This window comes from Triplophysa rosa, linkage group LG8 (assembly GCF_024868665.1).
Source record: "Triplophysa rosa linkage group LG8, Trosa_1v2, whole genome shotgun sequence".
Lineage (NCBI taxonomy): Eukaryota > Metazoa > Chordata > Actinopteri > Cypriniformes > Nemacheilidae > Triplophysa > Triplophysa rosa.
In genome coordinates this window covers 4,096,826-4,110,854 of record NC_079897.1, presented here as the reverse complement: position 1 = coordinate 4,110,854, position 14,029 = coordinate 4,096,826, and the positions used below count along the sequence as shown (strand labels likewise).

Genomic DNA, 14,029 nt, shown 5'->3' with positions numbered 1-14,029 from the left:
GGATGAGGGGATGATCTTTGTAACATGTAGTAGGATGTTGTTTTGGTTAGTCAGGACTGGGTCACCTCGATAAGGCAGGGGAAGGTGGTGCGGAGTGTCCTGACGGCAGGGAGGGCATTGAAGACCTCAAGTGAGGGACGTCGGGCGGCCGCTCCGTGGAGCGAGAGCGACTGTACATGGGACGCTCTAGTGCGGCCCGCTGGTCTGCAGAACGGGACCTGTGATGATAGTCGTGTCCGTCTGACGCTCCGTAATTCCTGGAGAAATGTGATGGGGGAAACAGATTGATGTTCAGTGTGGGTGAGGTTGTTGGGCTTATGAGGGCATTCTGGGTCACACAGAGAGACTCCAACTGGCATCTGGTAGTAGCTGGTATTATTTCCTTCTTTGGCACTTGGGAACAAATTACGAAAAACTAATTTGCACCGGTAGGGCGCGGCTGTTATGAATTTCATATTGACTCATTTGCACTCACTTTTTGGCCATACAATTAACTGTCTACATAGAATGAAATACAAATGTTTTCAGAGTTCATATTAAATATATGAAATTCAATCGTATATTATATAATCTTGTGTTCAAAACTCTAAAAATAACATGGAGCAAAACAGTTGGCTTCCAGAAATAAAGACCCCTTTCATTTTCCCCATTGAAAAAAAAATAAAAAATCTTAAAGATATATAAAAATGCTAAAACTTAAGACTACCAGTGGCCTGAAGATTGTTAAGTCATTGTATTCATGTCTGAAAAAGCCTCAAGTCTGGTTTCAATCAAACAAAAACATTCAACCATTTTTCAAATGCATGGAACAAAAACATTTCTAAAACTGAGGCCACTTACAAAGTGAGCTGTTGTGCTCTATAATCAATTACACATTTTTTTTTATAACAATTCAAACTGAGACATTTGACACGGTATAACAGTACACAAGACAACGACAGAAAGGCACATGTAGTGTTATGTACAGTATGTGAAATGCATGACGAGTTGTCCAGCAAAGATGTGATTCTCTGTTCATTTAGAAGACTTACACGATAAAGGTGTAATGTGTCATTTTTTGTAGGATCTATTGACAGAAATGCAATATAATATACATAACTATGTATTCAGAGGTGTATAAAGACCTTACATAACGTCGCATTATGTTTTTATTATCTTAGAATGAGCTATTTCTATCTACACACACCGCGGGTCCCCTTACATGAAATTCGCCATGTTGTTTCTACAGTAGCCCTAAACGGACAAACTGCTCTACAGAGCGCGTTTTGTAAATACGTAATCTTCTTCGGCAAAGAAGTGAAAATGTGACAACATCTTAGACGACATTTTAGGTGAGCCACTGGTTGTAACTCCCAACCTAACCACTAGATGCCGCTAAATTTCATACACTTCAAAAATTAAAAGGAAAATAAGATAAAATGAAGAATTAGATGCATGTTAAAGGGGTCATATGACACGGCTAAAACGAATATTATCGTTTGTTTTAAATGTAATGCAATGTGTATACACGATTTAAGGTTCAAAAATGCTGTATTTTCCACATACCGTGCATGTTTGTATCTCCTCTTTGCCCCGCCTCTCTGAAACGCGCAAATTTTTAACAAAGCTCATCACTCTGAAAAGCGAAGTGTGCTATGATCGGCCAGTTAACCAGTGCGTAGTGACTGGTCGAATACTGCAAGCGTGTGACGGAAATGTAACGCCTCTTACCATATTTGGAACATCTGGTTCCAAAGCAATTGTACTGATTTAAGCCTGGCTCAGATTACAGGATTCTCGCCCAGAATTTACCCCGATTTCCCCTCCCGAGAATCTTTGAAAAAATCGGGTCCAGAACCTCGATCGGGTCCGAGGTTCGGCCCAGATTATCACGTAATGTGAGGCGTTCACAGATCGAATCTTACACCTCCCGATCTGCTCCGAGAGAAATCGGGGCCGCCCCCATTAAATCAAACATGTTTGATATTTAGGATTTTAAATCGGGGTGATGACGTTGGTACTTTCGCAACAGCCAATGAGAGGCACATCTGCAAGGTGACGGAGGTGACTGACAGACCTTTAAAAATGTCGACCGCGAAAGCTCCTGCAAGGGTACGTTGGACAGCGGAGATGGAAGAACAACTTGTGGCAACAGCATGATTGTCTATATAATGTATCCTCCAAAACATACCACAACCGCACAGATAAGGAAAAGAGCTGGAGAGAAGTCGCGTCGGTTTTAAATGTACCGGGTAAGTTAATTGCTAACGCGCAGCTTGTAGTTTCGTTCAACAGATTGTTATTTGGCTATAGGCATACATAGAACATGCGTTTATGTGTTTGTTTTTATGCTGTATCTTATAATCACATTGGCATTCATCTTTATTCTCGGCAGCGACTATTTTTTTTCTTCCGTTATTTATTAACATTAAACTTAAGCGGCTCGCCCAAACCACAGTCATAACTTCAGCCCTAGCAAAAAGCATTATAGCACCCCCTGCTCAAAATACGTTCCCGCGGCTTTGGACAGACAGACAGAGAATCATTCAGAGAGTGACAAAGACGTTACACACCCGTTGCCAGGTGAGATCACGTGAAATTAACTTTGCGATGTCCCTTTGTTTACTTCTGTTTCCCGGTGAGATGACGTAAGAGGCGTCCTCTGGTATGATAATCTTAATATTATCCTGTAGTTTGGGTGTCTTAAGATGTCTTTTGATGTGCAATTATGAAATAAAAAAAACTTCCAATCAAACTTTCTAAATGTTTATTTTTGCACTTGCTACCTTTAGTCTTATTTATAAACACAACTTTACGCCCCAACGTTTTCTTATCTGGACATTTCACATTCATAAATGCAAGTTTACAAAGGGCAAACCTATTTTTGTAGTGCTTGAAAAAGAGATTCAAATGTAGATGTGATGTCAACATCTAAAAATAGTAAACCCATTAAAACGGTTACTATTAGCTCCTTTTACAAAACTGCACATCCTATGGATATGTAAAATATGTGTAATTTAGTTGTACACTGATGAGTGTGAGCTTGTTTAAGATTTTAAATAAGAGAATCTGTCAAGATTCTCCTTATGTGTGTGCTGCAACCAGAATTTGAAATCTGTCAGGATTTTAAAACTCCTGTAGTCTGAGCCAGGCTTTACTTGCGTATACATTTTGGCGGTCTTAGTCAAATCATACCACGAACGGACGTAGATTTGTGGGGGTGTGGTTACACGAGGCGTTTCAGGCAGGTCTGGGTGAGCATTCACTTTTAGATAGAATGCATTTTTTGTTCCCACACTTTCATTTTTGCAATTTTACGTGTCTCATACATGCATGGGCAACTTATAACACACCAAAAACACAGAAAAACACATATTCGCGCCATATGACCCCGTTAAAAAGATTTAAAACATTATCAATGCATTATAATTTAACACACCAGATAGCACTGTATCCTTTTCTTGCAGGACCGAAATTAAATGTCTTTTCTGCAAAGAGACAAATTATTGACATGACAACCCTTTAATTCCTGCTTAAATTTGCATATCATAATTCTTTAGCATTTTCAAAGGTCACTAAATCAAGACCACCTACACTTCAGTAACTTTAATTACAAAAGAAAAAACTGTAGCGCTCCGGGCAAAACATGAAACAGCTACTATTAGAAAAAAGTGTGACGAAATTAAACCTCAAAATCACTTTACATGTGAAACTTTACAAACTATATTTTTAAATAGAAACTTTATCAATTTATCAAATCAGATGCTGGACAACTTTTCACACAAAAACACACAGTTAAAAAGATTACACACACCTATATCACTGTGCAGCAAACTATGATCACATTACTACGCTTTCAGAAGTGAAGTACTGTATTTACGCTTTCTCTTCAACATAATTTGTCATCATAAAAAACAACTTTGCCATACACTTATTTAGAAAATGGATTCTTTGTGATGATATAATGAAGAGGAAATGACCGTGATGCTTTAAGAACGAGTCAAATGTATACAGTAGCTCACCGTTCTCAAAAAGACAGAAGCTTGGTGTATATATTCTTTCTTAAGAAATATATACATTCGCTGGGATGTGTACAATAAGACAGAGAAATAGGGAAATATACATACACTTTTGACAAAACTAAACAGCATTAACAGTGTTTGTACTGTTCAAAGGTCATTCAACCTTGTGGCAACATGTGCACCAAGTCATTTTGTTCCACATTAAAAGTGCTGTTTCATCTGTTTAAAACGCTGTACAGACTCGATGTCAAAAAAAACATCAAAGTGTTCTAGATATGATGTTTTAATGATGCAGTGTCTGAAGTCCAACAGCACTGGTTTTATCAACCAGCAAAACATTACTTGTGCACACTATTTTGTTTTACCAGTACACATGTTAATGTATTATGTGAACCAGTTTCCATCATTATGTTAACACAAGGCCGAGCCGATTCAGGTTTGTCAATGTCAGAGAGCCTCAGTAATGTTCAGAGGAACCCTGATGTGTTAGTGATGGTTTCTAACAGGAAGGTTAATGGGACGGACGGTGGTAAGAATGGTTCTACCTGAGCTCCTCCAGCTGACTGTCATGAGGCTGACTGTGTCGGGTTCGAGGTAAGGTGAGAAAATGACTGCAGGCAGATGGAGAGAATACACATGGATTTCCCAAAAGGAAGAGAAATGGAGAGATTTAAGGAGAGAGAGGATTGTGATTTCATTGGAGTTGATTGTAGATGTATGAACCTGAACCCTTCGTGTGGACGAAATGTGGTTACTGACACCAACATGCTCACATCTTTACAGTAACTGTGTCAAGATCATAAAACCATATATAATAATGCCATTAAAAACGTCATATCTTGCAATCCTAATTTTTGGAGTTTGATGTTTAAATCGAAGAATTGTGTAACGCTTGACCTGCACATAATATGAGCCTTAAAATGTAATGTATGATTATCATATCATTCATAACCAGTCATAATATGTAGTTATAATAGTATTTATGCAGAAGTAATATGCAGAATACAGAAACAGTTTTGTTTTTCACTGAAGATCTTTTTCTATGTAGTGCTGTTGAATCTAATGTTAGATTCAGAAGCATAAACCGACTCAGATGTAAAAACGCAGAGAATACGACCATTCTGACCTCTGAGAAGGGGGCACGCTGGGTGACCGTGATCGCGCCCGATTGAAGTCTGCTGATCGTGAGCAATGATTGGACGATAAGACCTGCTCAGGCACAGAGAGGGTGGAGCTCTGAAGGTCCCGGCCGTTTCTATAGTCTGTAAAAGAGGACAGTACGAAATTAACAATGAAAGTTATTGCATTAATTCATGTATCTGTATAATGTAAAATACATGTGATATTTTGTTTTTTCTGTCTCAAACACACATTCTCGTGTGAAAGTGACCTCAGACCGCATGAGTGCACAAGACTACATCAGCATCAGTAGATCATTCTGCGATAAACGAGCGCCTGCTAAACACACGGGCCGGAAAACAACTACAGCGGCACAGAGTGAATGAAGAGAAAGCGGCGATCTATAATCTTCTGAATGTTAATCATCTGCTCCCAGTGGAAAACACTGTATCAGCACTTTACAATCGACATGGAGCCAAAATCAATGAAAGAGAGAGGGAGGGAGGGTTTCCCTCTCACATAGAGTAGCTATGACTGGAATTTTAAAATGTGCGCGTGTCTGGCTTGTCCGGACTTCCATTTCTGCCTGTATTACAGACAAGCAGTTTGACAGCTCAAGTATCTGATGTGAATTTTGTGCAGTATACATAAATACTACATCCCGCAATGCACTCAGCTTGACTTTGTATTTCCAGTGTGATGAATGAAAATGAAGCAACATACACTAAAACTAAAGGTGCTTTACTATGCCTTTTTTGTCTAAATGGTTTCATGAAGAACCTTTAACATCCAAGGAACCTTTCTGTTTCACAAAAGATTCTGTGGTGAAAGAAACCAAAAATGGTTCTTCTATGGCAGGGGTGGGCAAACTTTTTACCTCGAGGGCCACATCATGTTTTCAAATCCTTGTTAAGGGCCGCATATTATTCGCACATTAAATTAAATCTTTTTTTATTTATTCCAAACTGAAATTTGATAAATACTGTAGAGTATGTACATGCACGTACATACATTTGCATTCTGTCATTTAAGACACATTATTATAATAATTTACAGTATACATAATTTTTTATTCATGACATTTTCAAATATTCCTCTAGTCCAATTAATCCCAAGGGGCCACATGAGAAATGGGACTGTAGTGGAGGGCTGAACCAAAAGGGTAAACTTAAAACTCCGTTTTTAAAAAAAATCAAAAATCATGTTTTTATTGTGTTATGTTTTTAGCTGTATTTTTTGAGTTATTATGGCTTAAATAAAAAACAACTGCACTTTGATATTAATTGAAAATGCACAATAAAAATACATGATTTTTTTTTAAACGGAGTGAGTTATCTCATTTTGGAACCAAACTCTTATGACGGGAACCATTTCACAGTCTGTGTCACTCCGCAATTTAGCTAAATTGGATTTATAAGAATTGAAAGTAAAAGCAGTCTCTCTTAGAGCATTTCTCAACAATAGTGACCGATTGCAGAACAGCAGACCCCTACATCACAGCCGTACATCACAGCCGTATCTCTTTTTCAGCACTCAGTAGTTTGCCCACCTCTGTTCTATGGCATCGCTGTGAACCTTTTAAGACCCTTTATTTTTAAGAGTGTACAGTCCTGACTCCTGGCCAAAAGTGATGTCTAACTTTGGAAAATTTACATCTTTGCTCTTTAAACATGTATTAAAAACTTTGTATTCATGTTTGGCAACAAAAAAAGACACAAAACACATGTCCAAAGCTTACTGAGGCCCAAGAGAATGACTGCAACATGAGAGGATCAACAATTGGGCAATTCCAGCGTTATGGACGTGACATTTTGCGTTATGGACATGACATAAAAACTGCTCAGAGAACATATTTGTTACGAATATATTGAACCATCTTGTTTATATTTTACTAAACCCTTGTTGATTAGTGATTGTGAGTTTAAACATCAGAAAAATATGAACAAATTTTCTATTTTGAAAAAAGTCAAATAAACATGACGTGACAAAAAAAGGACACGGTTTTTGGGAGACGACAAATTTTGTAGGATTTCTATAAATTAAACTGCACAAACCTGAAGCAATAATACCCAATGAATAGAGAAGGGATGCCTCTTCACAGAACATAAAAATGTTACTTTATTTTCATTTTCATGAGTCCATTTATGAGGAATATGTAGCGTTATGGATGTGACAATCCTGAAAATGCTACTTACGTGACTATGAAATATCATGCACTTAAAATAAAACAAATGCTTTAAAACCTTGAAGAGAGACCTCACATGGGTATTTGAATCACCAAATGTTGATATCTTTGCTGTTAGCATATTAAAACCCGTTTTTCATGGTAAGGTTGACATTTTCACGGAATTTCCTCAATATTATTAAATGATAAACTGTAGTCAATGTATGTTTTATTTTTTGTGAGCCCTCATATATTGTAGTTTGCCTTTTTGCTAAATAATGTTGCCCAATTAATACCTTAAAAGCCACATACTGTATATCTTATTTGAATGGTTAAATCTAATCTGAGAAGCGATTAAAAGCAAATACTGTGCAATTATTTATATTTTGGTTACCAACATTCTCTAAAATATCTTTATGTGTTCTGCAGAAGAACAAAAGTCACTTTTGGAATGACAAAAGTATGAATAAATGATGACTGAATTTTCGTTTTTGGGTGAACTATCCCTTTAAAATCGAACCCAGCCCTTTGAAAATCTGTGAGATGTTGGTCCTCTATAACAGAGAATAACTGTATATTGAAGGAATGTAGCATTAATTCTCTTTATCGGCTCAGTTACAGATATTTTACCTGATACGACACCAACGCCCTCTTCACAGTCGTAGTCTGAAAATTCACCATCACTGATCCTCTGAGACCCTACAGGAGAGACAGACAGAAGTTTTAACATCAGTCAAGGATAATGTAATGTGGCTGTTTTTTTCAGTATTAGCAGTACACCTTTAAAGCCTGAGGTGGTAAAGAAACTATATGCACTTGCTTATTTTAGACCACTTACAGATAACCAAACATGTCAGTCAGATGTCTCTCTTGCTTTTAAATCCACCGTCAGCATCACAAAACAAGAACACGGTGTTCTGGGTCTCGTATTAAGCGAGAAAATGGATCTTCTTTTCACTTCGTTTTAGTCATGAGGAATAAACCTCACGGAATGCTGTTCCTCAGCCCGTAACGCTGACGCTTGTCGAGTTTGACACTCTGAGCGGCCACTCCATCATTCATCTCACATTGAGAATGAAAGCTAATCTGCCATACTGCCTCACAGAACTCCGACTCGCGGTCACCCACCGAGCGGACGCTCGCGCTTTTATGGGGATAACAACCCAGCAATAAACCTTCTTCGGTGCTTTCCATCTCTTTCATAAGGCTGTCGTCTTTTTTGCCCCGTGTTGATCTGGGTTTCATAAATCTCTCTGTTTTTAAGTTAAATGCAGTTTGTAAAAACATTTTCTGTGCAATGCATGAGTGAGTTTTAAGAACAGATTTACCAAAGAAAATACGCAAGAGTGCAGGCCAAAAAATGAATTACTTGGTGTTTGTTCTATTGTGACTGACAAGTTGGCAAAAAATAGTTTTAAGAAAAATCTAGGACTGGGCGGTATGACAATACAAACGTGTCGACATTTGCAGAGATTGCTGCTTATTGGTGAGCAAACCTGCTTTATATGCTTTACATCTCTCATGAGAGAGAATAAGATGGATGAATGCAAAAAAAACAGCAATCGACATACAGCAAAGTCATCAAGATTATGAAAATGTTAATGATGGTGTGGAGTCTAGTTGCTTGGCAAAAAAACCCTTTGAATTCCGTGAAAATGAACTCAATTGTGATTTCAGTCATAACGCCCACTCCTATCGCAAATCCTAAAAAGCAATACACAGATGTGTGTGAGCAGTACTGTATTGTATATTCTATAAGATGTTGGGTCGATCTGCAGTAAAGAGGAAGAAACTGCAGCACGGGGAAAATCAGAGGGCATTGTGGGAAAGCGTGGCGGTATGGGGACATGGTTCATTTCATTCTGTGTTCATTTAGTCTTTCACAGGAGTGAGAGGGAGAACAGGGTGGATCCAGTGTAAAAACACACAGATGAGCATGCAGCGTTCTTTACCTGATGTGTATGAATACTGGCCTTTGGCTGCAGAAATAATGAGGTCAAGAAATAAAATAAATGAATGCAGGACACTGATACCAACTGCTGAAGACGATCGGGACAGAGGCTGTTTGAATGTGTGCAAAGGTCCCATACTAGGGATGTAACGATTCACCGTGAGCCGGTTGAAAATCGGTTATAATGAGTGACGATTCAAATCGGTTGAGGTGTGAACTGAATCGCAATACATTTTTTGAACAGCAGGGGCCGCTATTTTCACTGCAAACCTAAACGTGGATGCTGATATTTCTCAAATGCAAAAAAATCCAAGAAAAGCTCAGACAGTATTAGTTTGTTTATATTAAAGAGACTTTTTCTATTATTAATTTGTTATAAAATTGCAGTTTAGTTTTGTTATTTGAAATAAAACATTATTTTATTATACAAAGAAACGTGAAGCATTTAAGACATAATGCAAGGGAAGTTGTTCATTTCTAATTTGTTTCAACTCATTTTTTAAAAATAAATCGTGAGTAAATCGTGAATAAATCGCATCGTGAGATCAGAATCGTGACTCGCATCGCATCGTGAGCTGAGTGAATCGTTACATCCCTATCTGATACATACTCTCGCAAGAATATGTTTCTGGCCTGATACTTTCAGGGGTGCAAACTCGTTAGGGGTGAAAAAGGTGACAAACTAAACCCCGCCCCACTAGTTAAATGCCAACATAGGTAAAGGCAGGTTAATTCACATAGCACATTTCACACGCAAAGGCAAGTCAAACTAGTTTATAGGGAGAAAATGTAACACGCTGCAAAAAATGCTTTTCTTACATTTTGGTCTTATTTCCAGTCCAAATATTTAATTCTTAAATCAAATCTTTTTTTCAGAAAAAAATAAACCAAACGTCAAAATCTTGTTTAAGATTATTTTGCTTACCCCATTGGCAGATTATTTTGCTTGTTTTAAGGTAAAACTCACTTAATTGTGACTTTTTTCTGAAAACAAGACAATAATTTTTACTTTGCTAGAAAATGCTTCTTGATTTAAGAATTTTCAGATATTTGGACTAGAAAACAAGACAAAAACTCCAGTGCACCATTCAAGGATAAACACCTTTATATGATTAAAAAACGTTTGAGCGACAACTACGGTCTAAAATCAACAAGGATTGTTGTTAAGATGTTACAAGAACTTAGTCAGGGCAAATAAACCACTGTGAATCTTAATTTCAGCACTCAAATTTTTGAAGCCGCTGACAGGCTAAACGTGAGGTGTTTCTCCGTCTTGAAACAGGCTGTTACAGGCTGACACTTGAGTGATACTAATATTACTGTACATTACACGCTGTGCTTTACTTGTAGGTCGAACAGCTCTCAAATCGACTTCATGTCAGAGTAATAGCTTACTGATATGTGAGACAAATGTTAAGGTCGAGACTGAGAAGCATTTTTGCAAAGGGTAACGTTAGCGAACTACTGTAGCGATAACGTAATTTACAATCTTCATAGCTATCACAACAGAAGCCTCGCGCCAAAAAAAATAAAAAATAAACCCAGCCTCACGCGGTAATCACCATTTAAACTGGAACACCATAATTTACAGCAGATACAAATGCAATATCCAGCTCTCCAGCGAACTTAATTTAGCTGGCTACAAACAGGCTAATCTAACCAAAGTCAAAGTAAACTTTATTGTCAAAACCGACCATGTAACAGTAATTACACAGAAGGATCGAAATTGCGTTTCACCAAACTCCAAATGTGCAGTATTAATTTAACACACAGCATATAGTATAAACACAAAGTGCACACAGGCATCAACATATACAGACAACAGTGGGTATATACAAATTCCACAGTGTAAACCATTATTTACTTCAAAAATAAGTTGCTTACCATTAGCTTGTTCCTTCATGTTTTACGCAGTGTTGCCAACTCTTTTCAATGGAAAGTAGCTAAAGCCTACCCGAAAAGTCGCTAAATGTCGCCACGCGCTAGTTTGCATATCAGTGACGTCATCACGTAGAATCTGACAAGCTAAGCGCTTCAGGTCTGCTTCATCTCTACTCTCTGAGCGGTTGTATACAGTATTATATTAAAACAATATACCCAAATGCACAATAAATAGGCTCTTAATGACTTATTTTTCTGTTTCTGTTGGCAGACATCAAAAAACTATGTAATAGTGAGTGAACTCAACCACTTAAAACTAGCAGTCACTTTCGTTGATCAGCTAAAGTCTGTTTGTGTTCATGTGTCCATACAGTCATCGCGTTTTAAATCATAAATGCTCAAACAAGGTCAATTAGTGATTAGAAACACTGTTTGTACATGCCTCTCTCAATCACGCGTCAGTGCGGTCTGAACTGAATGTGCTGCTTCTCCCTGCCGCTCACTGAACAGAGGCGGTGCTGTGCTGGGAAGGCAAAAACGAAAGTCTGAAAAGTCGCTAAATCTAGTGACAAAGTCGCCAAGTTGGCAACACTGGTTTTACGTAGCCTCTGGAAATATGGACAGTTGCCTGCAGCGTCTGAAAGTGAGGCTTCAGGAGTGAGATTGGTTGGATGATGAGGGAAAGAACATTAAGGTGAGCCAATCAGAGGCAGAGTAGGGCGGGTCCATCACTTTGCCAATAGGGGAAAAAAACGCTACAGGTGACATGAGACAGATGACTCGCAGATACGACGACAAAGACCCCCCCCACGATTTTTTTACAGATCTACACGATTCACGTGAATGACCTATTTCAAGGTGAAAACGGCGAATTTCGCCGAAAGGTGACAAGTTTGCACCCCTGTACTTTACAAAAGTATTATGTTATTCTTCTTTGACATTCACTATATTTCTATTTGCACATTGCACTAATTTTCTACAGAAAGGTTGTGTTATGACATAGAGGAGAGAGAGAGAGAGAGAGAGCGAGAGCGAGAGCGAGAGCGAGAGCGAGAGCGAGAGAGAGAGAGAGAGAGAGAGAGAGAGAGAGACATACTCTGCAGTCTGCGTGAGGGACTGTCTCCATGCAGTGCTCTTCTCTGCAGGCAGGGGGAGCTCTTGGGTAGGGGCACTGATGACACATCATGTGTTTGGAGTTTGTACCAGTGTGGCTCATCATCCAGCAATGCTGTTTCCAACTCAATGAGGATCTACAGAAGATTAAAAAAATGTAAACATCTTATATACACTGAGCTAAATCAGTGTATTAAAATTGTTACGTTTTTAAATATAGAAATTTAAGTATAGAAAAAAAATGTTGGATTACATAAAAAAATCTTAGTACTGTATTTAAATATATATTTAAATATAGAACTAACGTATATGCAGCAGCGAAAAAATTAAGAGACCATTCCAAATGTTATTTTAATTGGCATTTAATCAACATTTTATTTGAAATTTGGGAGAAATATTGTTAGTAGTTCACAGAATGAAACAATAATGATAATTTTCCCTAAACACATAACTACAAATAGTAAATTCAGAAAAACTGAGAATGGTCTTTGCAATGATCTCTTCATTTTTTTCCATGGCTGTAAATGTAATACTGAGAAATTATGTTTTGGCATAAAAATATTTTAGTACTACATTCTTAAAATATTTATATTACATAGCTTTTACATTTTAAAGCAACTTATCACAACAACAACAAATATGGTATTGCTAGAAAATTGAGACAACTGTACTAAAGTATTAGATTTTTGCATTACAGTTTTGAAGAATTTGGAAGGAACTGTGCTTAACTGTCATAAAAATAGCGCCACTAAGGAAAATATTCTTTAAGCAAAACACATCACAAAATTGTATTTGCTAATAATATCTGCTACCACCGTTCATTGTGTTTCTTACCTCTCCCAGGAACTCGCTCTCTTCCTCTCGCACCCGGGCCTGATCCCACAGCGTGATCTCCAGCATGCGTTCCCTGAACTCTCGCCGGTGGACAGGAGAATACATAAAGGTCTGGTTCCATTTGGGCTCAAGTGATTTCTTTACCGTTTTTGTTCTTCTTTTGCTTTTGTCACTGGAGAAACAATTATTCAAACTGTTTTTATTTACCATCATGGAAGAAGAACCCAGGAACAGACACTAAACACTGCAACCTCGCTGCAACCTTGAAGAGAGTGGATTACTGCATACTGTATACTTTTTTTGTAATTATCTGAAATAGTACACACGTGATATGCAACAAACAGTATGAGGTTCAGTAACATTTCTCTCTTATCTCTACTGTCTACTCGATGTCGTAGACAAGAAAAAAAGCCATTTCAATTGTTGTATGCTACATTGGCTATGTTTACATGCACCCATTTTTGTCAATCCGAATGAATTCAATCTGATTGCAGATCATTTCAGTGCAGTTTACATGTCCCCTAAATGTTGCAACACGATTCAAAAAATTCCGAACAAAACTTCTGCGCAAGCGCACAGCTAGGGTTGCCAGATTCGCGTAACAAATCCAGTCCAATGGCTATTTAAATGGTCCAAGGGCTCTCAAAACGATCCAAAAACTAGCTCAAATGATCTCGCACAGCCCAAATATCACCATCTGATGAACAACATTATTCCTCTTTTAACCCGCGGGAAAGAAACAACTGCGAGAACCGTTAAAAAACTTCCCGATCGTCCATGTACTTTAAATTTAGCAGGACCTGGCAACACTCACTTCACGTCTAACATCTCACTTCAAACTTCGTCTTTGGATGGATGTATGGTGTCAATATAGTACTTATTTTCACATTTAGAATGAAAACAAAGTTGTCGAATTATACAATGTTCTCTCTTTGCTTTATGTAATGTTATAAAAGAACACGCACA

At 37.9% G+C, this 14,029-nt stretch overlaps 1 protein-coding gene across 19 annotated transcripts in view; it reads right to left on the bottom strand.

Moving 5' to 3' along the window:
* The window catches only part of rims2a (regulating synaptic membrane exocytosis 2a), a 169,537-nt gene that overhangs the window by 61,815 nt on the left and 93,693 nt on the right, over positions 1 to 14,029 (bottom strand). For 10 of the 19 annotated variants that reach the window (XM_057339824.1, XM_057339833.1, XM_057339827.1 and 7 more), the window contains 6 exons: positions 13,064 to 13,256; positions 12,213 to 12,366; positions 7,915 to 7,983; positions 5,128 to 5,263; positions 4,547 to 4,612; positions 66 to 257 (listed from right to left, as the gene is read on the bottom strand). In XM_057339824.1, the coding sequence (XP_057195807.1) occupies positions 66 to 257; positions 4,547 to 4,612; positions 5,128 to 5,263; positions 7,915 to 7,983; positions 12,213 to 12,366; positions 13,064 to 13,256 (810 nt within the window). The remainder of the gene's footprint in view (positions 1 to 65; positions 258 to 4,546; positions 4,613 to 5,127; positions 5,264 to 7,914; positions 7,984 to 12,212; positions 12,367 to 13,063; positions 13,257 to 14,029) is intronic. The other 9 variants (XM_057339835.1, XM_057339826.1, XM_057339832.1 and 6 more) reach the window with 2 other exon arrangements.